Source organism: Thalia democratica, chromosome 5 (genome assembly GCF_965202585.1).
Source record: "Thalia democratica chromosome 5, ktThaDemo2.hap1.1, whole genome shotgun sequence".
In the NCBI taxonomy this organism is placed as follows: Eukaryota; Metazoa; Chordata; class Thaliacea; order Salpida; family Salpidae; genus Thalia; species Thalia democratica.
The window spans coordinates 52,534,970-52,562,148 of record NC_139169.1 but is presented as its reverse complement, the minus strand read 5'-3'; the positions used below and the strand labels follow the sequence as shown (position 1 = coordinate 52,562,148).

The 27,179-nt window shown below is 25.5% G+C and overlaps 1 protein-coding gene across 4 annotated transcripts in view; it reads right to left on the bottom strand.

The window, feature by feature from the left end:
* Positions 1–27,179, bottom strand: part of LOC145835392 (uncharacterized) — a 104,084-nt gene that overhangs the window by 41,516 nt on the left and 35,389 nt on the right. For all 4 annotated transcript variants that reach the window (XM_082942957.1, XM_082942958.1, XM_082942961.1 and 1 more), the window contains exons 9-19: positions 22,631–22,789; positions 13,708–13,782; positions 13,312–13,390; positions 11,897–12,022; positions 11,218–11,442; positions 10,925–11,081; positions 8,549–8,592; positions 8,133–8,330; positions 7,693–7,807; positions 2,866–2,933; positions 2,164–2,209 (exon numbers count right to left, since the gene is read on the bottom strand). In XM_082942957.1, the coding sequence (XP_082799083.1) occupies positions 2,164–2,209; positions 2,866–2,933; positions 7,693–7,807; positions 8,133–8,330; positions 8,549–8,592; positions 10,925–11,081; positions 11,218–11,442; positions 11,897–12,022; positions 13,312–13,390; positions 13,708–13,782; positions 22,631–22,789 (1,292 nt within the window). The remainder of the gene's footprint in view (positions 1–2,163; positions 2,210–2,865; positions 2,934–7,692; positions 7,808–8,132; positions 8,331–8,548; positions 8,593–10,924; positions 11,082–11,217; positions 11,443–11,896; positions 12,023–13,311; positions 13,391–13,707; positions 13,783–22,630; positions 22,790–27,179) is intronic.

The following is a 27,179-nucleotide window of genomic DNA, read 5'->3' as shown; positions in this document are numbered from 1 at the left end:
TTGAGATTTGTGCTAAGTGTAAGCTCTATATTTATTAAGTATGAATGCTACTTTTTGCTTGGAAGTTTTGTTAGATTTCTTTTTTAGATGTTTATTCATATAAAGGGCAAGAGTGCTGTATTATTTATTTGTGTTTTAAAATTTCGTTATACTTTCATCATTTAAATCAGTCATATTTCTTTTAAAATTTTAACTTTATCTTCATTGTTAACAAAATTGCTGATATACTAATAACTAAATGTTTTTCAATTAGTCAAGGAAGATAAGTTTACAAAGTCTAAATATATAGAGAGGTGAGTTAGCATTTAAAAACATATTTTTAATTAAAAATATATACAATAAACCTAATTTATGCAATATTAAAAAATAAATAAAAAAATTTTTGTTAAGTTTTTAGAATTCTAAAATGCGTAACTAAACGAGAGTGCGTAACGTCACGAGTGCGTAAAGATGCGAGAGGTTACTATACTTATAGTTTCAGTCTAGCTTTTGTTTGTTGTGTCGTGTTATTTTAAAAAAATATATAACTTGTTTTATATCCAGTTAATACAATGTCATATCTCATTTGTAATTATAATATAAGACAATTGCTAAATACAAGGGTACACAGATAACAATATCCTCTTCTATCCTTTACAACCTCTCTTAACCGGCAAGCAAAACCTTAGAGTGTTTCATTAGTCCCACATAAATTTTAAACACTATTAAGATATAAAATATAAACTTTTACTTTTTAGCTTTTGAAAATTTAATATACACATAGTAATAATTTTACTTTTTAAAATTTGCTGTTTTAAAGCAATATTGAGAAGTGGGTATAGTTGAATGATTTTTAAAAACTTTCTTTATTTTTATAGTTTTATTTTAGCTATAAAATAATCATAAACACTTACAGTTTTAGAATTATAAGAAATCAAAACTAGCGTTTTTTACAGGTCCCATATATAATGCGCAATTTAAAAAACTAAAATAAACTTTTTAACTAAAAACCGATCTTCTTTTTAATTTTTAATCAATTTTCTTTAAGTTTTTACAATTAGTCCATTACTAATATTCAAATAGTTTTATGAAAAACCACTTTTTTTTCTTTTTTATCCAAAAGTTTTATTCTTTTAAATTAAAAAAATTCAAACACTAGAGACACATTTTCAACTACTTAAGGAATGATTCCTAAAATTCAAGGTCTTAAGCTAAAAAATAAAAAAAACTTAGTTAATTTAAAAATTTCTGAGAAAATCGAGGTCCAAACATTTGTATTAGAAACCTTTAAGGAAAACAACATTTCAAAAGTTAAACGAAAATTTTACATCTTATAATTCATACCTTAAGATTAAATCTAAGTATTTATTTTAACTTTAAAGGAAAACCTTTCCCCTTTGTAAGTTAACAAATATTAAACTTTTACGTTGTTTTGAAATTTGGCTAAAATAAAAGAAAATATACGGTTATTTTTTTTTCCTTTTTACTTTACACCTTACTAATTGACCCTGTTAATCTATTGTATTTTGTAAACGACTTTTAACTTGTTTTAACAATAAGAAGTATGTTTCAAAAGAGATAAAAGTCTTTAAAGTAATATGGCAATAAAAATTGGAAAAACTCCCACAGGTTAAAGTAGAATATTTTTTACTCTATAAGATTATCAAATGTACACGTTTTTTATAAAAGTCAAAACTTCAAGGATGAAAAAATGCTTAAATTTTAAAGATATTACATAGCTTTTAGAAAACTTTCAAGGCTTTTTATAAAATATTGAATTTCATAATATGCCATGGTTTTTTGAAATTCATAATATTTTATTAAACTTCAGAATTCCGTGATTTATGACCATCCTGTATACTTAGCTGTAATATAATCTGATTTTATCAAGAAACCTATAATTTTTATTTGACAAAACTAAGATACATTTTTGAAACATATATTGAAACTTGATTACGTATATTTATTATTTAAACTGATAGCTTCAAAAATTTTTTTAAATAGGGTTTCCCAAAGACGATTTTGTCCACTTCGGGAAACCATGTTACAAATTATGTTAAGTTTCATTTTGGTTTAAAATTACTGCTGAACATACAAAAAACATTTAACCAGCTAGTCATAAGTTTTCTACAGTAAATTTCAATTCATGTATCAATCGAATTAAACAACAAAAATCAAACTTACAAGTTAGTTGTGAGCTTTTGTGAAGGTATAATTGTAGGTGTATTTTCTGGTAATTTTTTATTTTTATAGACTTTTAGATAAATTAATATAAATTATATTAAATCCAATGGAAAAAATCGAAAAGTAAATTTACAACATTAAAAAAACAATCTAAATCTATGAATAAGATAAAAGTTTTCAAAAAATATAACATTTTTAATCTTCTATTGACCAAACTTTTAATAAAATTTATGTACTTCAACAGTGTTAAAAGCTGTAATTAAATTAATTTGAATAACAAATGACAATATCTAAATTTGATAGAATTAAACTATGTGTTTAAAATCATGCAATTTTCTTATCATTATTTAAGCTATATGAATGAAGGCATAATTTTGAGATATAAGTTAATATAATATTAAACTTTGCTAACTTATCTTAACAATTTCCGATATAAAGGCATTCAAGATTAATGCTTATAAAATGCTGTAATCAAAACTATTGAACAGTTTTATAAAATTTAAAACAAAGTCTACTGAAAAATAGTTTTACTAAACTAAATTGCAAACTGGTTTTAAATCATAAGTTAATATCTAGTTAATTTTTTTTAAATCATCAGCCTTAGTTTTAATATATTCAGTATCTATTTACTTTTTTAAATTACTAAAACATACTTAATTGGTATTTTTATAATTATAATAGTTCATTATAAATCAAACTTACTGCTTCCTACATCAGCACTTTCTAAATTTTTACACTGCAACCTCTGATGCAATTGCAACACTTTCTCTCTAAAAGTTGTTAATTAAACAGTGGATAAATGGATAAAAGTGGATAACAAAATCAGATAAAAAATTACAGTTGGTTAATCAATTGTTAATAATCTTTTTATTAAACCGTTCCTACTTGACTAGTTTAGAATTTTTTTGTTTCACATGTATTAAAATTAAAAGCAGTAATGTCTTAACTTATTTTTTTAGATTCTTAAATTTATTTCAGCAAATAATTACAAAATAACAGATAAGAAGTTAAAATTGAACAGTAAATTTAGTCGCAATGACCGAAATCAGGGTTTTCCAAACCCCTTTTCACAATCGCCACTCTTTTAGAAAATTTAACAATGATCGCCTTCATTCATTATAAACCCCAGAATGCCTAGTGCAAGTTTCAAACCCTCTGTAAATTGTACCTAAAACCATTTTAATTCTTAATTACAAACCTGAGAACATATAGTGTAAGTTAGTTGTTGCCGCCTTACAAGCTGCCTTAAATTAATGTGTTCCAGGTGTTCTGATTTTAATCCAGCTTTTTTGTATTTCTCCCAGAACTTAAACTTTTTAGTAATTTATTAAGTACAAGTTTTTTCTTTTTCTTTTATTTTACATTAAGAACATAATTAAAAGCTACTCCAAGCTAAAAAAGTGGTTCCGAAAATTAAAAACTACTCAAAGCAATTTTATATATCTTTAATTTTATTGCAACTTGTACTTTACATGGTTGCCACAGATCAAGCTGAGAAAAATTTCCTGTCTTTTTCTCAACTTTTTACCAAATGTTTTTTGATTTTTCTAAATCAAACTCTTAATTTAAAATTGTTCTAAAATACAAAATCTAACTTTTGAAACTATATATAGCTTTCAATCTAATTTCAATACAGGTTAAAACAAGTTATTTTTTTTGCTGAATTGAATCATCAAACTTCCACTACACCACTTGAACCATTTGTGTATGATTGATGCATTTGCAATAAACAGCTCTATCAGCAAAATACTTGTATTATTACCTTATAAACACAGCATGTCTGAAATTAGACACAATTTTTTTGGCATTTCCTAGCATAAGTTTTACTAATATAAATTGTTCACTTAGTTTAATAAAATATTACCCAAATTATTTAAAATAAAATCCCTAACCTAATATTCAATTAAAAAACTATATACAAAGTAACTGTAAAAAAAAGATAAAAAAGTAAACTATATAAATGTTGTATAAAATATTATCTTATCATTTAGTATAAAATTTGTAACAAAAAAATATATTCTTATTTACTTTAAAAACTTAAGTTACTCTACAAAAAATACAAACAATAAGTAAACTTAATCTTGTCATATACTTTCTTTTAACTTATTTTATAAATTTAAACAAGTTTGAAAAAATTATTAAGAGATAAAGTATACACACCAGTTTGTTACATAAAATACTAAACTAACTGCTTTATTATAAAGAACTAAATTATTTACTTAAACAAAGAACACATTGATACTAAAATCATGCTAGAAAGACTTTTGAGTGTATATCACAGTTTCACTATGGAAGTGTCCTTGCTACAAATCATCAATACTAAAAAGCTTACAAAATCTGCTTGTTCAAGTAGGGTACTTGTTCAATATGTTAATAGACAAATTTTGCAGTTTTATAAAGGATATTTTACTAATTAAACCAGTTAAAGGCATTCGAAATTAAATAATTTTGTAAATTTCAGGAAAATTTTGAAATTTTTTCTGACTTTAAAGGATTTTTAATTAATTTTTACCATTTGAAGGCTTCGCAAAATAAAAAATTTTGTAAATTTAAACTGACAAAATCTGACTTTTTTTAATTTTCATCAAATTTCCTGACATTTTCATGACTTTTTTACAAAAACCCCATTTTTTCCTGACTTTTGTCATTTTTTAAAATTTTTCCTGACTTTTCCTGATTTCCTGACTTTTTCTGACCATGTGGTAACCCTGACTTTATTATAGATAATTTTTCATGTTCGTTTCAAAAGATTAAGCTTTATTTATTATTTTCAACAAATATTACCATGATAAAAGCTCTTTGTAAAAAAATGATGGACATTTTTATTTGAAAAAGTTCACTATCAGCAACTTTAGATGTTGGTAACAGTCAGTCTGTTTTTTCTACCACATTTTCTTATAATATTTCCATTACAGCATACAGTTGTTCATAACAATGTAAAACAAAACAATACTTACAAGTAGCTGCTGTTTTCAATTAAAATAAAAACGCATATTATAAATTTTGGATACAGTTGTAACTTAACTTCGTCTACAGATAGGCGTTCGTTTATAAGAATATAATAAGGCTGTAGGAAATATATAAATATTTTTACAAAACTTAACATGGTATAAAATCTTAAAATAAGAGCTTTATGTAGTTTTTATAGAATACTAGAACTTTATTGAACTTCTAATTAACAGCCATTTTTGGAAAAAGTTTTGTACTCAACCATTGAGAGTTTGAATTTTTCATTGTTGTATTACAAAAGTCTAAAAATTCACTAATACTCTATTAACATTTCTATCTTATCAGCAAAAGACTTACAATATATAAATTACTGATCATTAGCTTTTAGCAATCACCGGTTTAACTGCTAAAAGTATTTTAAAACTACAAAGCTTATTCAAGTACAATATTTGTTAAAAACTAGTCTCATAGCTATAGAAACTCTGTACGTAAGATTTAAATACTAAAAGATACGATTTTTGTGACAAAACTTCAATGATAATGCCTGTTTTTTTTTTTAATTTTTCTTAAAGTTACGAAAATTTAAAAACGAAAAAAAATGGAGCTAAGATTAAATTAAGAAAACTTAAGAAGATTGGTCAAAAATTGTAGAATTGATAGTTTTTTTTTTCTATTTAGTTTAAATTACTTTAAGTTTTTTTTTAATTACAATAATGTTTCATTTAAATAAAACTGAAAGATAAAATAATGTTGTCGTTAAAGTTAAAAATTATAGGATAAAAAAGGAAGTTCAAAAAATCTTTCAAAATTCCAGAAATATATATCACTTTTTTTCAAAGTTCAAGGTTATTCGATGATTCTTTTTATTGATTTTAAAGTCAATGATTTTTAGCTAACAATGTACTGTTCAAATCTAAGAAATTAAACAGTTCTTTGAAAGAGCAACCAATTTCCTTTAGATAAAACAAGTTATCTGCACTTAAAATATATGTTCACTTTTTAAATAAATAAAAAATTTACGAAATATAATGTTAGCCCTTCTCTTAACTTAAAAACTGAACTTGTTCATTTAAAAGTTGGTAGAATTTATTTATACGTAAGCATTTATAATAATCATGTTTTTTAAACTAAATTATAATCTATTTTCACATGCTTTTTATAAAACGAGTGTTAAGTTAGCTTGGTAACGTTTTTCAACAATTTTAAAAAAATGTCCAAACTTTAGTTCCAATTTTTTTCCTTATCTTAATAGTTAAATAAAAACTTTTTTTAGAGAGCGGTCCTTTGTTTAAAATACACAAAAAAATCCATTGGATTGGGGCTTGATTTTTAGTGTGGGGCCCCTTAGAAAAAATAAGTTTTTTTATCAATTTTTACTTAGCTCGAATTAAAAAAATAATAATTATTTTTTTTTTTTAATATTTGTATTAATTAGTAAATAAATTCTGTACAACACTTTTTTTTCCAACTGTTAATATTTTGTACTATTTAGCCTTATTCTAGAATTCCTAATTCCGGAATAAGGCCAAACAGTACGAAATATGAGTTTTGTTATCAATTTTTACTTACCTCGAAATAAAAACAAAAAAATAAATTAAATTAAGTTTTTTTTGTTTCATTTTTATATTTATATGTGAATAATGTTATACTTTTTTTTTTCAATTATTAACATTTTGTTTTATTTGGCCTTATTTCGGAATTAGGAAATCTAGAATAAGGCTAAATAGTACAAAATATTAACAATTGGAAAAAAAAAGTGTTGTACAGAATTTATTTACTAATAAATATGAAAATTAAAATTAAAAAAAAAAAAATTATTTTTTTTTTAATTCGAGCTAAGTAAAAATAGATAAAAAAACTCAGTTTTTCTAAGGGGCCCCACACGAGTCAAGCCCCAATCGAATAGATTTTTTTTGTATACTAAAGACAAAGGACCGCTTTTTAAAAAAAAAATATTTTGCTATTAAGGTAAAGAAAATAATTGGACCTAAAGTTTAAACATTTTTTTTTTAATTTTTGAAAAACGTTACTAAGCTAACTTCACACTCGTTTTTATAAACATAGTAATTGTAAATAACTTTCACTAATGACAGTGCTAAGAAAAGTATCAACTGTGTCTTATTATTTTTAAATTCCAAAATGTAAAAGATTTTTCTTATTAAGTATAACTAAATAAAAATACATATATTTTAGTTTTTTAAATATGTAAAAAATTAAATTTTAATCTAATTTTTTTACAAAGAACAATAAATATCTAAACAAATTCATAAATAAACGATTACTTTTTGAAATTTAAAAGTAATCGTTAATTATTGTCATCCATTTAATCAAGTTAAAAGTGATGCAAAAACTTTCATAGTTTTTCAAAGTTGTTATTCAAAGAAATAGTAACACTATTGATAGAAGCTTGTATTCAGTCGGTTTTTATGACATTTCAGCACTTATTTAAATACAATGGATTAAATTTTGAACAATTACTTTACAAATAACAAAATAAAACACAAAAGTAAGTTAAAAGCAACATTAGGTAAAATATTTCAAATACTTTCTTTTTTTTTTGTTTTTTTTTTTGAAACTTACTCGGATAAAGTCCCTTGTAAAATTTCATGAGTAGACATTTCAGTATGAATTATTGAACTAAGTTTAGCTTGATTTGGGTACTTTGATTTTAACTTGCTATTTATAACATCACTTTCTGTTAAAAAAATAGTTAAGTCAATTTTCAAAAATCAAATTAGGGACTTCGAATCTAAGCACTATATCTCGAAAATGATTAGAATCAAAATTTTATCAATTTTTTTTTTTATTAATATTTTATAAAACAAATCTAATTCACTTTAACAAAGATGATACAGTAAGTTTTAAGAACTCAAACAATTAATCATGTGTATATTTCTTTACCCTCATATTTACATAAGTTGAAAAATATTTTATTTCTGAAGAATTATCAATTTAATTTTTAGAACTTTCATTCTTAGACTAATAAATACTAATCAATTTAATATTTTACATATTAAAACCTTTAACAGCATTTTCATCATCATTTTTAATATTCAATGAATTCAAACAGGGCAAAATGGTTTCATCTAATTTTTTGTTAAGTGATAAATTAGTTTTACTATATTCTTGATTTCCTAAACTACAAGTACCAACTATAGAGCTCATTTTGGTCGGATGTGGAGACCAAGTAACTTTTTTAGTAGTTTTTGTCGGAAGAGCTGTTAATTTAATAGCCAAGTCAACTAAGGCGTAGATAATTTTTTTTAAGTAAATTGTCAAAATTTAAAATTAATAAGTTTTTGCTCTAAACTTATAAACTTATTATAATTTGAAATGCTAATAAGAAATTTTAAATATATAAACGAGTAATTTTATGAATTTAAAACCTAATTTATTTTCAATAAATCTATAATATTTATTTTAAAACTTTACTTACGAGTTTTGTCATTGCAATTGTTCGAACTTTCTTCTTTCGCGTCACTGAAAATAAATATAGTACTGTTTCAAATGTAAAATAAGTGATATAGACAAGTGTAATAAACTTTACCAAGCTGATGAAGTGTAGAAAATATAAACTTTACTGCTTTAGTATTTTTTGAAAGTTTTCAAACTCTTTTTTTAATAATCATTTGATTTACACGAAATGCATCTATTACTGTTGCTATATTATTTATTATAAGTATTTATTAAAATTCTACATATGGAGACAAACACTTTTACTTAACATTTTTTTTCCATATATTTTTACGAGTGTGATTAATTTGTTTGTTCTAAATCATGATAACTTATTAAAGTAAAATAACTACCATATTGATATTCAAAAAATATTTACCTTTTAACTAAATTTAAAAATCTCTCAAAATATTCTCAAATTCTTTTAAAGAATACATTACATACATAAGTAGAGATATAAATAATTGCACTTTATGTGTTTGCAGCCAGCTACATTTTGTTTTATTTAACTAATTGGAAATATTAGAATGCTTAGGATTAAACTTTTGAAATTGCAAACTAACTGACATAATCACTAAAAAATTCAACAAAACAAACTTAAATAATTTTTAAAAGTCTTTTAAACCAAATTGTACGTAAAAACTTTTACGTTATTTATTATTTTGTTACTAACAAATGACTTATTTTAAACGTAGTAAAATAAGGTATTTTATTAATTAAACACTTGTTTCTTATAATATATATACTTTTACTTTATTCTATTTGTTTTATTGAACTCTTAATTTTTTAATTGATAAAATTTTGTATTTTAAAACGATTTAAAAAAACAGACAAACTTTATTTTTAAGGTCTGTATTACGAAAATTGAAGCGATGCAGTAGTTTTGTAAAAATATATACATTATTAAAGTTAAGCTGTAAGTAAACTTTGTTTGTTAAATATATACATCAAACGACCATATTACGACTATACAACATTAACACATTTGTTTGGCAAATAAACATATTTTACTCATCTTAGTAGCTTTGAAAAGCAAAAATTACAAATAAAACGTAATGACAGCTCAATTAATTTTTTTTTAATAAAAAGTTCTTAAAATAAAAACCACTAAACATTCATAAATGTCTAAAATATTAAGTATGCAAGGGATTGGTAAAAAACTATTTTGTTTAATTTTTTATACCTACATTTAAACAACCAGTTGCTTTTTACCGTTTTTAAAATTACGAAGAGGTTCATGAAATATAAGCGATTTGAGAGTTCTATAAGTTCCTTATAGAAGGCGCAAACTAAAAAGAGAAAGAAAGAAAAAATGTTGCTCCTCTTACAGTTTTTGAGCAACCGTTTCTGAACTTTCTCAGTTTAATCTTCATTGAACTTTTAAAAAACCACTCGGAAACAACTAATTAATTTTCAACTAAAATACTAATCAGTAATTAAATTAAAAAAAAACTTTACTTTATTTGTTAACCCTAATGTTTTTATTTTTCATTTGGTTAAAAAGCTATCAAACAGTTTTTCGTAAATATTACAAGAAACGATCACTAAAAATTTAAGTATTTAAAAAAAATTCAATAATTTTTCAAATATTGGGAAAACTAATGACGGAAAATTACGGTCAATAGACTTTTTTCGAAATCTTTAACAATAAAATAACTATATAATAAAATCTAATTGAATTTTTATCTTATTAGTAATATTTTATTTTCAGTTTGTTATAAACAAAACAATGTTTCACTTTTATATTAAATATAATAGGTCATCACTTGTTTAAACAATTCTTATTCAAATAGAATAAATATAATTCTATTTGAATAAGACCTATTTTTTCAACTGAGGATCTTTTATATTTTAATATAAGAGTAAAACATTGTTTTGTTTATAATAAACTGCGAAAACAAAATATAATTAATCTCCTTAAAGTTTCTTAAGTTGAGAACTTTCCATTGTTTAATTTAAAGCAAATTACAAAACCATATTACTAATAAACTGAATTATTAGTCATATTTCTAAGTTCATTTAAGAGTTTCAATTTTAATTCTAGTAAAACATCTCGGACCGACCCCTATGGCCTTAGAATATCAAAAAAATTTAAAACAAATTACTTGTTACTAAACAAAACATTTTCAGATTAAAAAACAATTTGTATAAAATCTAAATAAAGATAATTTTATACAAAGCTTGCTTTTGAGATTTTATCTATCCAATTCAAAGACTTGTTTACTTTAGAAAAATCACACTGACAATTACGTTACATGTTTAAAACATTTTCAAAATTTACTTTTATGTGTTATTTATTTTCTACTTAGATTTATTTTGTACTAAAATACATTAAAAAAAACTATAGAACTTAAAAAACATTTTCAACTGCTTGTTAGCTTCATTTATCTTTTGTCTCTTAGAGTTAATCTTTTGTTTGTAGTGTTCATGAATAACATGGGCTACTTGATCACTTTTCATGTTAACGTCCGTCTTGTCGGTAATTATTTGAGATAAACTATCAATGACACTATCATCTGGTTTATTTAATTTGTTTATTTAAAACTTAAGTTATTTTCTATTTTAAAGACTGACTATTCATGATATAAAAAATAACCGTTTAATCATTAAGAATATGTGAACAAAATACTTATTCAGTTAGTTCACACTTACTAGTAACTTCAGATATGTTAGTTTTTTCGTTTAAATCTTTTATGTAAGTTCTATTACAGAGTACTGAATCGTTTGAATTGGAACAATCAATAGGTGTGTCAAATGATAAACCAAACGAAGGTCTTTCTGTTTTACTAGGGGGTGTAGTACCCATAAATCCTGATTTTTCCGGAATTTTACACGATCCACGTCGCAAATATTCTCCAATTGAAACTTTTGAACCATCTAAAAAAAATCTGTATTGTTGTATAAATACATAGTATAATTGTTTATTTATATTTTTGATTTTTATTTTCAACTTTAACTTAATTTTTTAAATTGTTAATCTATTCGCACAGTACTTTTCTTTATTGAACTAAAATGTTCTCTGTCTTAAACAATTTAACACAGTTCCACTGAGTTTTTTTATGTATTTCAGCAAACTTGCTTCGCTAGGATCTGTATTTAAATATACAAAACTATAAGTTAATGGTTTGTAACTACAAATCCTAGCGAAGCAATAATTAAAAAAATAAAAATGACTAAAACATAATCAGAAAAAAAATATTGAAAATAAAATTTCTTAATAAGTTTTTAGGCATTTCTTTAAACTATAAAACTGTTTCTTTCTATACTTGAGATAAACACAATAAAACTAAATCGTTTTTAGCACTTGCATTCAATTTTTAATCTAACACACCTAAGGTAAGGTTGACATTAGTGGATGCTACTGTGAAATCTTCAACGCCAGGTTCCTCAACTTTTCCTATTTTGAATTTGTTTTCATCTTCGAATTCTTTTTCCTCTAATGACCAAGCTTTCTCAGCTATACAAAAATTATCATTAACTTTCTTGAAACGGAGAACTTTTAAAACTAAGGATCTTTTTTTCATTTTACTCCTTTAAAATATCTATCTTTATGCAATCAAACTCATTTTTCACATGTGATAACATGTTTACCATTTCACTTAAGACTGGCGTTACACCAATATAATTGACCTTTTTTAAGTAATAAAAATATGATACAGGATCTTTAAGACTAATTAGCCTTACATCGTGCGCTGATAAGCTTCTAGAGACTTTGACCCCTACCAAGATGTACTCCTTTTATGAGATAAATATTTGAGCTGCAAACAAGTCTGGCAAAAGATAAAAGGTTCCAAAATTGAATAGACCAAGTAACTCGCGCGGTGGCAGATAGCTTCAGGGAACTCAAAAAATATATAATGGCTTTTCTAGAATACCCAAAGGTTAATGACACTATCTAACGAAAAATACTTCTTACATCTCTGTTATACAAATAGAAATTAAGTTTAATAATTAGATAATGTGTCTATTTTCATTCATATAAGCCGATTAAAGGAATTTGTATAAAAGCTGTAAATAAAAAAAGCGATATAAGCTGAAAATGTAAAACTTAAAAAGGACTTACACAACGCATTTTCCTAGCATATTTACGCTTGTAATATACATTGACTGCTTTATAATAACTCTAGAGGTGTCGGGTAGGCACAGGTCAGAAAAAATACAGATAATAAACTAGACCATTCAACAGTTCTAATAGCTTCAATGGAATTTATGCTTATGGTATAAGTTTATTTTTTTGTTTTAGGGAATCTTTCGACTTAATGTAAATATTAGTCTTTATATTATATATAAATTAGTTTTAATTTATGAACTTTAGATCAGATTTTTTTAGAAAGCCCGGTTCAATACCATTTTTTAGATTGTTTTCAAAGCGCGTACTTAAGTAGAAGATTACTATATTTAAAAATTCATAAAATGAAGAATCAATTGATAAAACTGCAGTTTGATTATTTGTTATTTCCTTTTTGCTAATAAACTTTTATTCAAGCCCTACAGAAAGAGCACAGTAACCAATCAAGAATTTATAGATTTTAAATAAAAATGTTTATAAATCAGAACTGTTGAATGTAAAAAGAACTATTAGAATCATAGCTCTTATACATTTTGGTAAGAAACTTCAGGCAGAATATTAACTGAGAAGTTTTAAATATCATAAACTACAACACATAAATTTGATAAAAACATTTTGAATTGAAATATATAAAATAAAATTAAAAAAAATAGCTGTTAAACTTAAAGTTTTCTTACTATTATTGCTGAAGAAAGACGAAATATTAAGATTTGATTGCATTTGAGATTCAAATTCAAAAGGTATTGGCGAACGATCCTGAAATTAATAGTTCATCAGTGTAATTCAGGTTTATCTTACTAAAACTTATTTTTTACCATGCAATCAACTATTTATTCAACTATACTCAAGTTATAGAATGGTAAGAAAACATGTAAATGCTTCTTAGTTTTCTCTTAATGGGTTACTTAAAAACAGTGAACTAAAAAATAATTTCATTAAAAAAACATTTGTTATTCTATTTAATAAGAAATAAAATCAAAACTTAATAATAAACCGAAATTAACAAACATATTTTTTTAAACCTTAAAAACTTCCATAACGAAAACCTCAAGATTAAAACAAATATAACTAACAACCACAGTAGGCCAATCACTGAATGGATCAGTTTCTATGCTACTAGATAAAGTGTTAGTGCACGATGTTTCTCTCTGTATAAAAATACAATTTCAAAATATCACAAAAATCTAGTGTACTGACTTAACAATTTTTATTTTGATAACTTTATATCTTTATCAATATTGCTTTCATAAATTACTAAAGGAATATGTTAAGAAAAATATCCGATTGAATCATAAGTTTCTGCGCCATTAAATGATTCTATGCATTTGCTTTTTTTTCACAAGTTTCACTATTGTAAACTGAAAAAGATATTGAAAAGTGTAAAACTAAAACATTTTTGTTCTGATATTGGTAGTTATTTATAAGTTTTACACATAAATCAAAAGATTTAATAAAAATGTTTTTAGGAATACTAGTATAAAACTTTACTATATCAAACTTATTTTTATAAGCCAGTAAATAATATTGTAATTTTTGCTATTTAATCTTCATTAGTTTAGTTTAAAATATAATCCTACAGTTAGGTATATTTTATCTTACTTTAATATATCTACACTAGAATAACTTACAAAAGATGGTAAATATAAATAAAAAGTATGTAATAAAAGTGTAATAAAAGAAGGATATTGTATAATTTGTTATTATTTTATATTCCAGTGAGCTTGTTTCGCTAAGATCTTTTGTTAACAAACGATTAAATTTATATTTTGAACAAGTATTTATTTCGGTCATCATTAACAAAGTTGACATGTTACGCGCTTTCAAATATATATAATAAACTTCACCACACGACCAACAACAACAGTAGCTGAGACAACCCACGACCGGTTTCGTCCTTTATAGAGACTCAATACATGAGTAAAATAAGGACGAAATCGGTGGTGGTTTATCTCGTATGCTGTTGTTGTTGGCCGTGTGGTGAAGTTTTTTTTTAGTTTATTAATATACAGCCTATTTTGTAAATAAGATTTTCTTTGTGATCTTAAACATTTATAAAACACTGTTTTTCTTATAACTTTTTTATTTTACGTCCTATATTACAAACTTAATTTAAGATGAAGGTTTCGTCATTAAGTATATAAATGGTATAATTTTGCTAGTAATTTTAAATTCTTAAGTGATATTGTCTTTTAAGATTTATCAAAGTGAGTTTTGTCCACAAAATACACTTTTGGATTTATCTGCAAACAAAACAGTTCGATGACTCTATTTTATTTAACAGTTTTTAAACTTATTTTGGAAATTAAAATCATTAATCGGAAACTTGAAATCGTTTATTATTTCGTAAAACAAAATATCAAAATCTACCTAAAATTTAGTCATTATACAATAAAAATTTCATACAGCTGCACTTGCAGTTTCAAAGTTAAATAATACCAATAAACTTCAAGTTTTAATAATAAATCATGTAACTGACCCAAAGAACCTTAAATTATTTATTCAGTTAAGTCATTCTTTCTGAGGATAGGTCGGATGTTTACTAACTGAATTCAACGCAATCGTAAATTAGAGTCTTTCTTTTAACTATTAATTATATAATTCTGTGCTAAATAAACCGTATAGAACTATAAAACATGGTTGCTAAAAGTATTTTGAAATATTAACAGGTTTAATTTTCTTCAGGGTTTCGAAAATACAATTTTATTTGTCTATTTTTAGTATAAAAATTCATTTAAGGCAAAAAAAAGTGCTAAATACTATATAAACGTTGAAAAAATACTGTAATCCTAATTTAAACGAGTTTTATAATATACTTAACTCTGAGACAAAAAAAGTTATCGTATATAATAGATTTTTTTTTAATAATCTAATTTTCATAATTTTCATACAAAAGTTGTTTAAATTTCGAGGTTTTGCCAATTTTTTTTACCAAATTGCAGGTTTTTCTAGGATTCCAGGTTTTTGGCAACCATATATAAAAATAACTTTAAATAATAAATCTAATAAACATTTACTTGCTTAACTAAAATTCATTTTATTAAGGTTGCCAAATGTTTTTAGCACATTTTCTCCAGGTTTTTTAAAGTACACATTTTTGGATATATTTTTAGTTTAAAGTTAAGTTTAATGTATGAAACTGTATAAAATAGTATAAAAACATTGGAAAGATACTTTAAATAGTTTTTTTTTAGTTTTGAAGATGACAAAATTTTATCTATATTGCTTTATTTAGTTTAGGTTTTATTTATGAGTCAAACCGAAATTTTACTACTTAACATATTAAATTTGTAAAAAATTCCAGGTTTCAAGGCAACCCTAGTTTACTAATCCACCGGTTTTATTAAGGTTTCCAAAAATATTCAGAACAGAAAAAAACGTTTAAGTATAAATTTAAACAAATAAAAAAAGGCAACAACTGTGTTGGGTTAACCAAAGCATTGAAAAAATTAAACTATAACTAACAAAAACTTTTTTAAGAAAAGGTTTAGTTAAATATAAACAAAAAAATATTTGTAATAATTAATTATAGACCTAATTATAGACTTAACAATATTAATTATAGATAGAGCAAATCATGAAAAGACATACTTGTATTTTTATTAAAACCAATATTTTTTGTATGCAAATACTTTATTCTACTAACGGAATTTCGTTGCATATATAATATGAGCAGCTCTACAAAGTTTGGGTAGGTGTCAAGTATGCACGAAAGGATACTTTTGCACGGGTTTTTTTTTTTATTAATTTTATTTTTTTAACAATTTTTATTATCCCTGTTACCTCTAAACTTACCCTCAGTCAATAACTTGTTTTTTTTTTCTTTTTTTTACTACTTTTTTTTTTTCACTGATATTTTATATATTTTTTTTTTTAGTTAATTTTTATTTTTTCTATCACTGTTACCCCTAACCCTTACCGTTGGTCGGTAACTTTTTTTTTATCTTTTTGTAGTTTTAGTTATAGTTTTATTTTTTTATTTAGTGCTATTTATTTTTTTACTCTCGTGCATAAGAGTCTTCGTGAAAAAATATTTCTTCGTTCAAAAGTGTTATTAAGCATATTTGACCCGTTCTCACAGTCTAGTCCAGGGTTTCCCAAAGTGTGCGGTACCACATCCCTAGGGGCGACTTAGTAAGTCGGGGGGCAATAACTAGTAAAAGGGCAAAAAGGGTTGAGGGAGATTTTAAAATTTTAAGCATTCATAACTTTTATACTTTTTACTTGTTATTTTACTAATTGCAGCTTGCTATCGAATATTTAACCCTGAGGTAAAACTTAAACAAAAAAAGTTCTTTTTGTTTACGTAAAACATATTAAAAAATTAAGTGCTTAGGAGTACTATTTTCAAGTAAATTACATATTTTAATTCATATCTTTTCTCATTTAACAACTACACAGGTCATAGATGAATGGAGTCCCTCTCACCATCTCATAACCTGACATATATGCTATTTCGGATCATAAATTGTTTGTAAAAATCTATGTTATCTTTTATAAACTATTACTCATGGTATTTCCAATTGCTTTTTGAAAAGTCACTTAGTTAGACTAAAAAATAAAACGATACTGAAGTCGATATTTTAATAGAATAAAAAAATTGTTGTAATTAACTAAGATATATTTTGAAATCAATACTTTGTTTTTGAGATTGCACTAATAAATTAAAAAAAGTAACTTTTGATTATCATGTACTCAAATGGTAATCAAATATTTTAAGTATAGGTATGTGGGTAGCTGTCAAATTTGCACGAGTGCATAAAATTGCACGAAGATACTTTTGCTCGCAGACACTTTTGTACGAGCAGACAATTTTTCACGGAGACATTTTTGCACGGGTTGAATTCTTCTTCTTATATTTAATTTTTTATTAGCTTTAGTTAGTATTGTTTTAATATATTTATTTTTTGTCTTTTTATTAATATATATTTTAGTTTTTTTTCTGTTTATTTTTTTACTCTTGTGTAAAAATGTAACTCGTGCAAAATTGACCCTTGGTACAAAATTGTATTTGAGCAATTTTGTTCCCTCGTGCAATTTTGTCTTCGTGCAAAAGTATCTTAGTGCAATTTTGTACACTCGTGCAATTTTGTTCTCGTGCAATTTAGTCCCCTAGTGCAATTTAGTAACCTCTTGAAATTTTCTTTTCGTACAACTTTGACCCATTCCTAGGTAGCGTATATGCAAATTCGTTATTATAAGTATTTGATAATCACAATAATTTAAGTATATTGTGCGGCTTAAACACAAACTTTTGCACGGGCTAATTTTTTTAAACTTATTTTAGCATTAGCTACTAAATGTCCGAAACTCGCTATATCATAGATTATTATTATGTCATGTTTCAGTTAAGATTTTAGATGGGTAACGTACGGTCCAGACCCAGTTAAATTTCGGCCCACTAAGTAACTTGAAAACTACTTGTGCAAAACTAAGAAAATTTAGTTTTTTGATAATTAATATTTTGAAATACACTTTAATTTGGTTTTCAGTTCACAATAGCACTTCCTAGGTTACAATAACACTACATAATTTTATTACAATTTTGCTCGAGTTTTTAAACTTCTTATATGATAGTCTTTTAAATAACGCAGCCCGCAAGTAGATTTTTTTAAAGTCAAAACGATAAAGGACTTTTTAGTGAATATGAAATTCTGACAAAAAAAGTTGTCCACCACTAACCTAAAGGGTTCATTAGTTTCAAAACATTTTATATTTATACAGAATTGATTACAGAATGCATAAGGCTTTTTAATAATTAAGTATTTTTACATACTTTATTAGTTTTATTAGTTTTTTAGATTTATTTAAGCACTGAAGAGGTCTTTGACCGAAACTTAGTTTGTAAAATAAATTTTTGAAAGAATAAATATATTACTTCTCCTCCAGCAGTTGAGATCTCTCTATTTGTTTTCTTAAAACCAAAACATATTATACTTTATTAGCTTGTAATAAAATAACTGCAAACTACTTTGAACACAGCCCAAAAGTGCATGCCTAAAAAGTAGCAGTCTAAATTACATTTCAAACACAACTTTTTTTGCTCAAAAGTGCGTACTCAAGAGGAAAACTACTGTATAAAATCATTGGGGGTAATTTTTTTTTTTCAAATTTACGAAAAGGGGGCGATTTAGTATATGAGTTTGGGAAACCCTGGTTTAGTCCTTTAACTAATAGATCGAAATAAGATTACCAGGAAGTGTTAGTCCGAGCACGAATTGAAGTACAACGATGGGGAAGTAAAAATAATTATTTATTTTACGCCACCCACCATATTGCTAAATGGTTGTCCGAAACTATGGTACAACGCACAAGTATCATAAAAATTTCAAAAGAAAGTCATTGAAAACTCCATAGTTATGCATGCCGGGCAACAAGAGCAATACAATGTTTTACAACCAGATAATGTTGGAAGAAAGTTGAAAAAACCAAATATACGTAACTGTAAATAAAGATTTATGTTCGATGACAAAAGTTCATTAAAAAATTTTGACTATAGAGCAACAGTGAGGACAGCATAGTGCTTAAGCAATACGTTTTTATTAATTTTTGATATAGTTTACTTCGAAATGGAAAATTTTTGCCCAAACAAAAACATATATAACTCAAAACACGGCTGTACTCTTTGTAACAAGGAAAATGAGATAACAAAATTAAATCAAAATCGTGCGTTAAATAACAGGAAAGAACTTTGTAAGTACTTTTCTAAGTGCTATAATAAATGGGTAGGCGTCAAAAAAGCACTAAGACACTTTTGCACGATGGGTCATTTTTGCACGAAGACACTTTTGCACGGATTGAAACTTTGATTTTTTTACTATCACTGTCACCCCTAGCCCTTACCCTTGATCGGTAACTTTTATATTCTTCTTATAGTTATTTTGGTTTTTTATATTTTTATTTTTCTATTTTTTACTATCACTGTTACCCCTAAGCCCTACCCTTGTTCGAATTTTTATTCTTCTTATTAATCTATTTTATATTAGTATTTTATTATATTTACTATCGCCCTTTTCCCTTACCCTTGGTCAGTATTTTTTTATTACTTACGTGCAAAATTGTCACTCGTGCAAAAATTTCTTTTTGCAAAATTTTCCCTTCATGTAAAAGTGCCTTCATGCATATTTGACCCGTCCCAATTATAAATAATCTTGAACATTCAAGCCACTCTAATGCATCTGCTTAAAATTTAATAAATCGATGACGCATAGGACTAAATCTGTATGGTAACTTAAAAAGAGCTACCTCTGAACAAATGTCAGGAATTGTCTTTCAGTAAAATAGAGGATCTTCATAAGATAATAATCCAGCTACACCCAGTCTCCTTACTTTTGCAAGAGAGTATCATAAACAATCGCAGCAATAAGTAGAACTACATATATGATAGTAATTTGAATTCTTTATATTCCACCGTAGTGTCATCTTCCAATTATTATGCTAAAATAAACAAATAAACCATGTTTGATCATGTTTAAACAATGATACCAAATCACTGTTATTTTGATCTAGTTTATTTTAATTCAAAAAAGATTGTGTTTAAGGGAAAATTTCAGAAAGAGACGCATGCAAATACTATGGAATTTTAATACAGTTTAGGTAAAGAGAAAATAAAGAGTCAACACTCCTGATGTAATGTTGAATTAAGTTAATAATTTAGCTATATAAACCAGCCACAGTGTGATTGCAGTGAGTTCTAGTTAAGACCGTCCAGATTTGGACTTAATTATTATTCTTATTTTTTGTTGTAAAGTTCTTTTTAAATAATGCTAATTATTTATAATTGAATTTTTGATTTTAATTCCAAGTAGTTATTCTTAATTTAATTATACAGGATTATAGTATATTCCTCTTAGATTTAATTCTTGTGTAAAAGTTTTGACCACAATTAAGTATTTTTTAAAGTATGGTGTTCTTTATTTTTTTAGTGTTTGATATGTTATTTAAAATATAACCAAAAAATTCATGCCTAGATTTTGTAATTAGTGTAGAATATCTTAAAGTATAGTTTATCTCTAAGTTAAATTTAAATTTAATTATGGTATTTAGTGTGGTTGTGCACTACTTTATAATCTTACAGTATCTTTTAATTTTCGTTTGTTTTGTTAATTAAGTGACTGATGAGCTGGCCGACAAGTAAAAGCAAGTAAAATAATAGTTTAACTAAAACATTCATTTTATTTTTTAAATGTACAGGAACTATTAGCTTTTGTTGGAATTGTCTTTCTTAACAATTGCTTAACAAATAGAACTACATATATATAAATATTCATAACTTTACTGATTGTAGTATAAAAAATATTTATTTCAAAACTTAATTAAAATATAGCTTTAGATAAAAGAGAAATCTTATGGTAAAGTAATTGCCAACATTTTACAAAGTAATATTTCAAACAACATTAAACGTTTAGGCCATCCTGTCATATAACTTATAAGTTTTATACATTATGTATTTTTAAAGCTTAATATACATAAACGCTATTGTTTGATCTGCTTTAAAACTGATTATACTAATGATATAATATTTACTAACTTTTACCTTAAATGTGTAATTTTTAATCTAAGTTTCGTTTTTAAATTAAAAGACTGATAAGCAAGATTGCAAGTTAGTGAAAAAACTGTACAACAAAAAAAATTGTTTGAGAAAATATGAAAAACTAAGTAAAGATTAGGGAACTTAATAAATCTGGTTTGGTGGTCCATGGCTCAAATTAAGTCTACTAAATTTTTTTTGGTAAACCAGGTATATTTAAGTGTCGCATTCTTTTTGGCATCTTTAGTAAAATCTTGAATTGCATTATCATGTCTCGTACTTATTCTAGAATTACGTCAAAGTCCTTTTTGTTACTTTTTGTTCATTTTGACTAACTTAGCACACAGTAGGCCAGAATCACGCTGAAATAGACATAGGCCTTAATAATGAATTTTAAAAAAATACTTTAAAATACCATTTTTAAGTTACGAAAATAGAAATGAGATACTTTGAAGTAAAAACAACTTTTAAAGATATCAAAGTTTGACTCGTGCAGAAATTCTTAAAAATCGTCTTGCGCCAACTGGCATAACTTCTGTTGGAAACGGAGTTTTTATAATTTGTTTGGAGCTGCAACTAAGATAGGGTCTTGGCTTTCTGCCGACTTATTTCAAAGAATAGTTCAAAAAAAATTCCCTAGCTCGATTTGCTGGTCCACTGGGTAGAAGTGAGATTTTTTTTTAAATCGACTACTGAGGAAGTTGGGAGGTGATACTTATATCTTTTTTTTTTTGTAATTTGCATTTATTAAATAAATTTCATATATAAATTTTTTTTAAACTACTACATTTAACGAAAGATAAATTAATTGCTTAAAACATATTAGCATCAACCATTTAAACTTTATTAAGTAGCGTAACTATGGATAAAAATCTATACTATTGCAGTTTACATGTGTTTTAAAAATTTATCGTTTATATTTCTAAAACAAAAAAATTTTTTAATACTTTTCCTTGCTATTGGAGTTATATTTACTAAAACTAAAATATTATTAGACTAAGTAAAAACATTTATAATTAACTAAAAAACTATTCGGTGTATAGCTCTCATAGAAGTTTATAAAAACCTATAAAACTCCCTTATTATTTATAATTTTTGTGCAGCGCATTTACTTTAAAAATAAAGAGGGTTTTGTTAATGTTTAAGCTATTCATTATTTGTTTTACAGAACTCTTTTTAGCATCGGAATTTCAGTAGTAACGTTTTAATTAGTTAACTTAGAAATTGTTCTGTTGAATCCAGTTTATTTTCAGTTTTATTACATGTTGAAATTTATTTACGTTTAAAATCATCATTATGCTCAGTCATCTACTAAGTAGTTAACTTTATTAATAAATTATGTAGTTATTTTAAGATTAAAATATATTAATTTAGTTGTATTTTAGTTTATGTTGATGCCTAGGACCACCGTCGGACAATAATCAACATTGATTATAATAAAAGATACTAAAAAATAAATTCAAACTAACACTATCAAGTTCAATAGACGATTTGTTTAAGGTATTTTCATTACAACAAGAAGATAAAAGCTGCAAATTTGTTGTATCAGTATTTTCTTTAAAAACAAGAGTGCTTTCATCTTTACTAATAACAGTTGAATCTTCCGTTTTTAAGGTTGATGCTATATTCTGAAAACATGCTTAACGATTTAGCAAAATAAAACTATAAAAGAATCTTGTAAAAATTAGTAATGTAAAACATAGATAGTAAAAAAAAACCAAACATATTGTAGATTTCTGCTTAGTTTACACGTAGTATATTCAGGCTAAAATAAATTTGTATCTAATATTTTCCAGCAGAATGCAGCTAAAAAAGTAAAAGCAGAAAAACTAATAAAACATAATAAAGTTTGTAGATAACTAAAATTATTAAAATAATTAAGGGTAATAAGTATCATTTATACATGTGTTTGTTTAAAGTAAAAATTATAAGAAAAAAGACTTTATACTGTTATCATAAAATTTTATTTTTAAAGATTATTAAATACAATACAATGTTACACTCCTATAGTAATTTATAAGAGGTCTTCAGTTGTTAAATAAATCTTAATCAAATAGATAATTTTTTAATAATCTGCAAAATATAATTTAATTTTTATATTTATAGCAACATAAGTTGAAAACTTTTTATTGTTAAATCAATTTGAGTACTTTCGAAGTAAGGCTAGTCAAAAATTGTATCTTAGTAAATTAAACTGAATTGAAATTGAAATATAAGTGTACTGTAGTTTAAAGTTTACAAATATAAAATGACGTAATAATTAAGTGTAAAAATTAACTGAATGCTTATACTAAAGAGCTTTGCTGTACTAATAAAACTTGGTAGATTTTAATCAAACTAAAAGAACCAGCAATAAAAATGAAAATAAAATTACATTTAAAGAAAAAAAAAAGTTATATGAGAAACTGATTACTTTAAAATTACTTATTATGAGGATTTAAAAAGTCTTGTTTGGTAAAAGAACTTTTTCAGTTTACATAAACTCGGCATTAAAGATTGAATGCATAAGGCTTTCAGAATATGTAGCTGAAAAGAGTTCTCCGCTCTCACTAAAACTGAAAAGTTCTCTTTTTTATAATTTAGAAATATATATCACAGGGTAGCCACTCGTTTTTCAAATTTTTTTCAAGGTTTTTTAAATTTCTTCCAGGTTTTTAAAAGTAAACATTTTTGGGTCTATTTTTAGTTTTAAGTTAAGTTTAATGTAAGAAACTGTGTTAAATAGTATAAAAACATTGAAAAGATACTAAAAGTTACTTTAAATTTGTTTTTAAATAGAAAATTAATTGTTTTGATGATGACAAAAAAATCTTGTTAATATGATAGATTTTTTGTATAAAACTGAAAGTTTACTACTGAAAATGTTAAAATTGTAAAAAATTCCAGGTTTTTCCAGGTTTTTTTCAAAATTTCTCAAATTCCAGGTTTTTCCAGGTTATTTTAGCCTAAATTGTCAAATTCCAGGTTTTTCCAGGTTTCCAGGTAAAGTGGCAACCCTGTATATATATATATATAAAATAAGGTTATTATTTAAACTTGAACACCTTCTACTGAGCCCATTTAAAGGGCTTTTAAATAATTTATTACAAAAATAGGATTTTAAAAATACTGGTACACATGTTTCATAAGACTAGACGCCTTAATGATCAGCCATTTAAATTAAAAATAAAAAACACTTTGCTAAACATACATGCAAAAGTTATACAAATAAACAAAAAACAGTATGACGTAATATTGTGAATAACAAAAATTCAGTACAAAAATCGATCTACCATCTAGTTTTCAAACAACTAAAATTAACAAAATACAATAATTTTGAAGTATTTTACAGTCACTTAAATGTTGTTTTTGTTAATTTTAGTTGTTTGAAAGTTAGATGGTAAATTTATGTTTGTACTGAATTTTTGTTATTTACAATATTACGTCATACTGTTTTTTGTTTATTTGTATAACTTTTGCATGTATGTTTGGCAAAGTGCTTTTTATTTTATATATATATATATATAAAATATTGCGAACTGGTTGGCCTATATATTTTAGATATATTGAAGAAGGAAAAGATTTTTAGAGATGGTAACCTTGGTATATACCGTGACGATGGTTTAGCAGTGATGGATATTCTACCCGGACCAGATATGGAGAGAAAAGTCAAACATCTAAGAAAAGTCTCTAAAAACATTGGTTTTGATATCACCATCGAAGTCAATCTGTTTGTAACAGACTTCTTAGATGTTACTTTAGATCTTCAAAATTAAAGCCATAAGCCGTATAGAAAACCAAATGCGCATACGGTTTATGTGAATAGCAGGTCAAACCATCCAGAGCATGTATTAAAACACATACCGGTGGTAGTGAATAACCGCCTCCAGAAGATTTCTAGCAGTCAAAGCATTTTCAAGGAAACAACCCAACAATACCAGGAAGCTATAAGAGAAAGTGGGTACGATCACGAGTTAGCCTATAGCCACAAAAGCGAGAAGGGTAAGAACAAGAAAAGAAGGAGAAGAAATATTTATATTTCAACGCTCCATTCTGCAAAAGTGTGGCAACACGGGTTGGGAAGCGCTTCCTAGAGATTGTGGACAATAACTTTACTGAAAACCATCCATATTGTAAAGTTTTTAACAGGAAGACACTAAAAGTGTTCTACTCCTGCATGCCAAACATGAAACAACTTATAATGGCACACAATCGAAAGATGTTAGACACGCAGGACAAAGAGAGGCGAATGTGTGACTGCAAAAAACAAGAATGCCCGGTAAATGGAAGTTGCTTAATGGAAAATATTATATATAAAGCTACAGTCATAACTGAAAACCAGACCAAGTTTTATGTTGGCTCGACTGGATTATCGTTCAAGAATCGCTACACAAAGCACAAATACAGCTTCAAACACGAAAAACATAAAAATACGACAACTTTATCGCAGTACATTTGGAAACTAAAAAATAACGAAGTTAAATTTAAACCTCAGTGGGAAATATTAACAAGAACGAAAAATAAATATAGTTTTAAAAACGGTTGTAAATTGTGTAATGCGGAAAAAATCGAAATTTTAAAAGTTAATAAATCAGAATCTCTAAACAAAAGAAACGAATTAGAAACTGGCTGCATACATTATCTAAAACAATTTATCTAAAAACTCTGTAATAATTTTGTCTAAAATCAACTATCTATTATTACGTATTACCTAATTTTGTATAATTTTATTGCTGTACTTACAAGTTGCTTTTCATTGAATAAAACTTGGCTGAAGACGCGTATTAAACGCAGAAACAGCTGTACCAAGCAAAAGTTTATTTTGTGTATTTTAAATTATATATATATATAAAAATGCTGGAACATATGTTTCATAAAGACAAAAAAGATTGTCTCTAATTTTCAGCCAGTTCAAATTTAAGATAAAAAGCACTTTGGTAAACAAAGATGCAAAAGTTTACAAAAAAACAAAAACAAATGACGTAGAAACTGAACATTGTACATTACAAATATTCAGCACAAAAATCGATCTACCATCTAATTAATCAAACAACTAAAATTGACGAAAACAACAGTTAATTGACTAAAAAATACTTCAAAATTTGTTGTATTTTAAAAGGAGCTTTTTCATATGTCGAAACGACGATATGAATTCACTCCTTTTATTTAAACAGCCTTCCTTTTTTAACGCATACATAACGGCTGTTGATTCTTTTAAGCACAGCCTATTAACAGGGTTGTTACCATCTGCTTTTGGCTGTGCTCTTTTTATCACCTCCCAAATTAATTTAAAATCAATGTTTTTGCGCTTAAGGCCGCAAACAATATGCTAACCATTAACATACTTTTAAAAATATAAATAAAAAACAAAGCACGCGTTTATCGGATTATGTCTGGAGCTTTTTTCACAGGTACGGAAAAAGGCCAAACATGGAGTGGAGTATTTTTCAAAGATCAAACATGCATCCAACGGAGTAAGTAGAATTTGCCCAACTTCCAATACAGAAAGAGCAGTAATTGCAGCGGAAGATAAAGACCTACTTCTGAATAAGCGGCAAGATTTATCGAATATTTGTCCCCACAACCGACGATTCTAGTTTAAATAACTCTGTCTACTTATGTACTTATTTGTTTCACATCATTCACATTTACAATCACAAACACTTGCAAATTTAATACTTCATGTTTTTAAGCTGCATAAATTATTGATCAATTTGTTAAATTTATTATGACGTAACATTTCTGCACAACTCAATTTAATTTTCATTTTAAAAACTCGCCTATTCTTAGATCCTATCCTATTATTTTAATAAAATGTGTATTTTTGTATTTTTGTTAAATTTATTATGACGTAACATTTCTGCACAACTCAATTTAATTTTCATTTTAAAAACTCGCCTATTCTTAGATCCTATCCTATTATTTTAATATAATTTGTATTTTTGTAGACAGTTTTATAATTTTATGTTTTTATTCCACATAAACACTATACATAATCATACATCCTCCATACATAGACTCCGTAGATCTGTTCTTAAA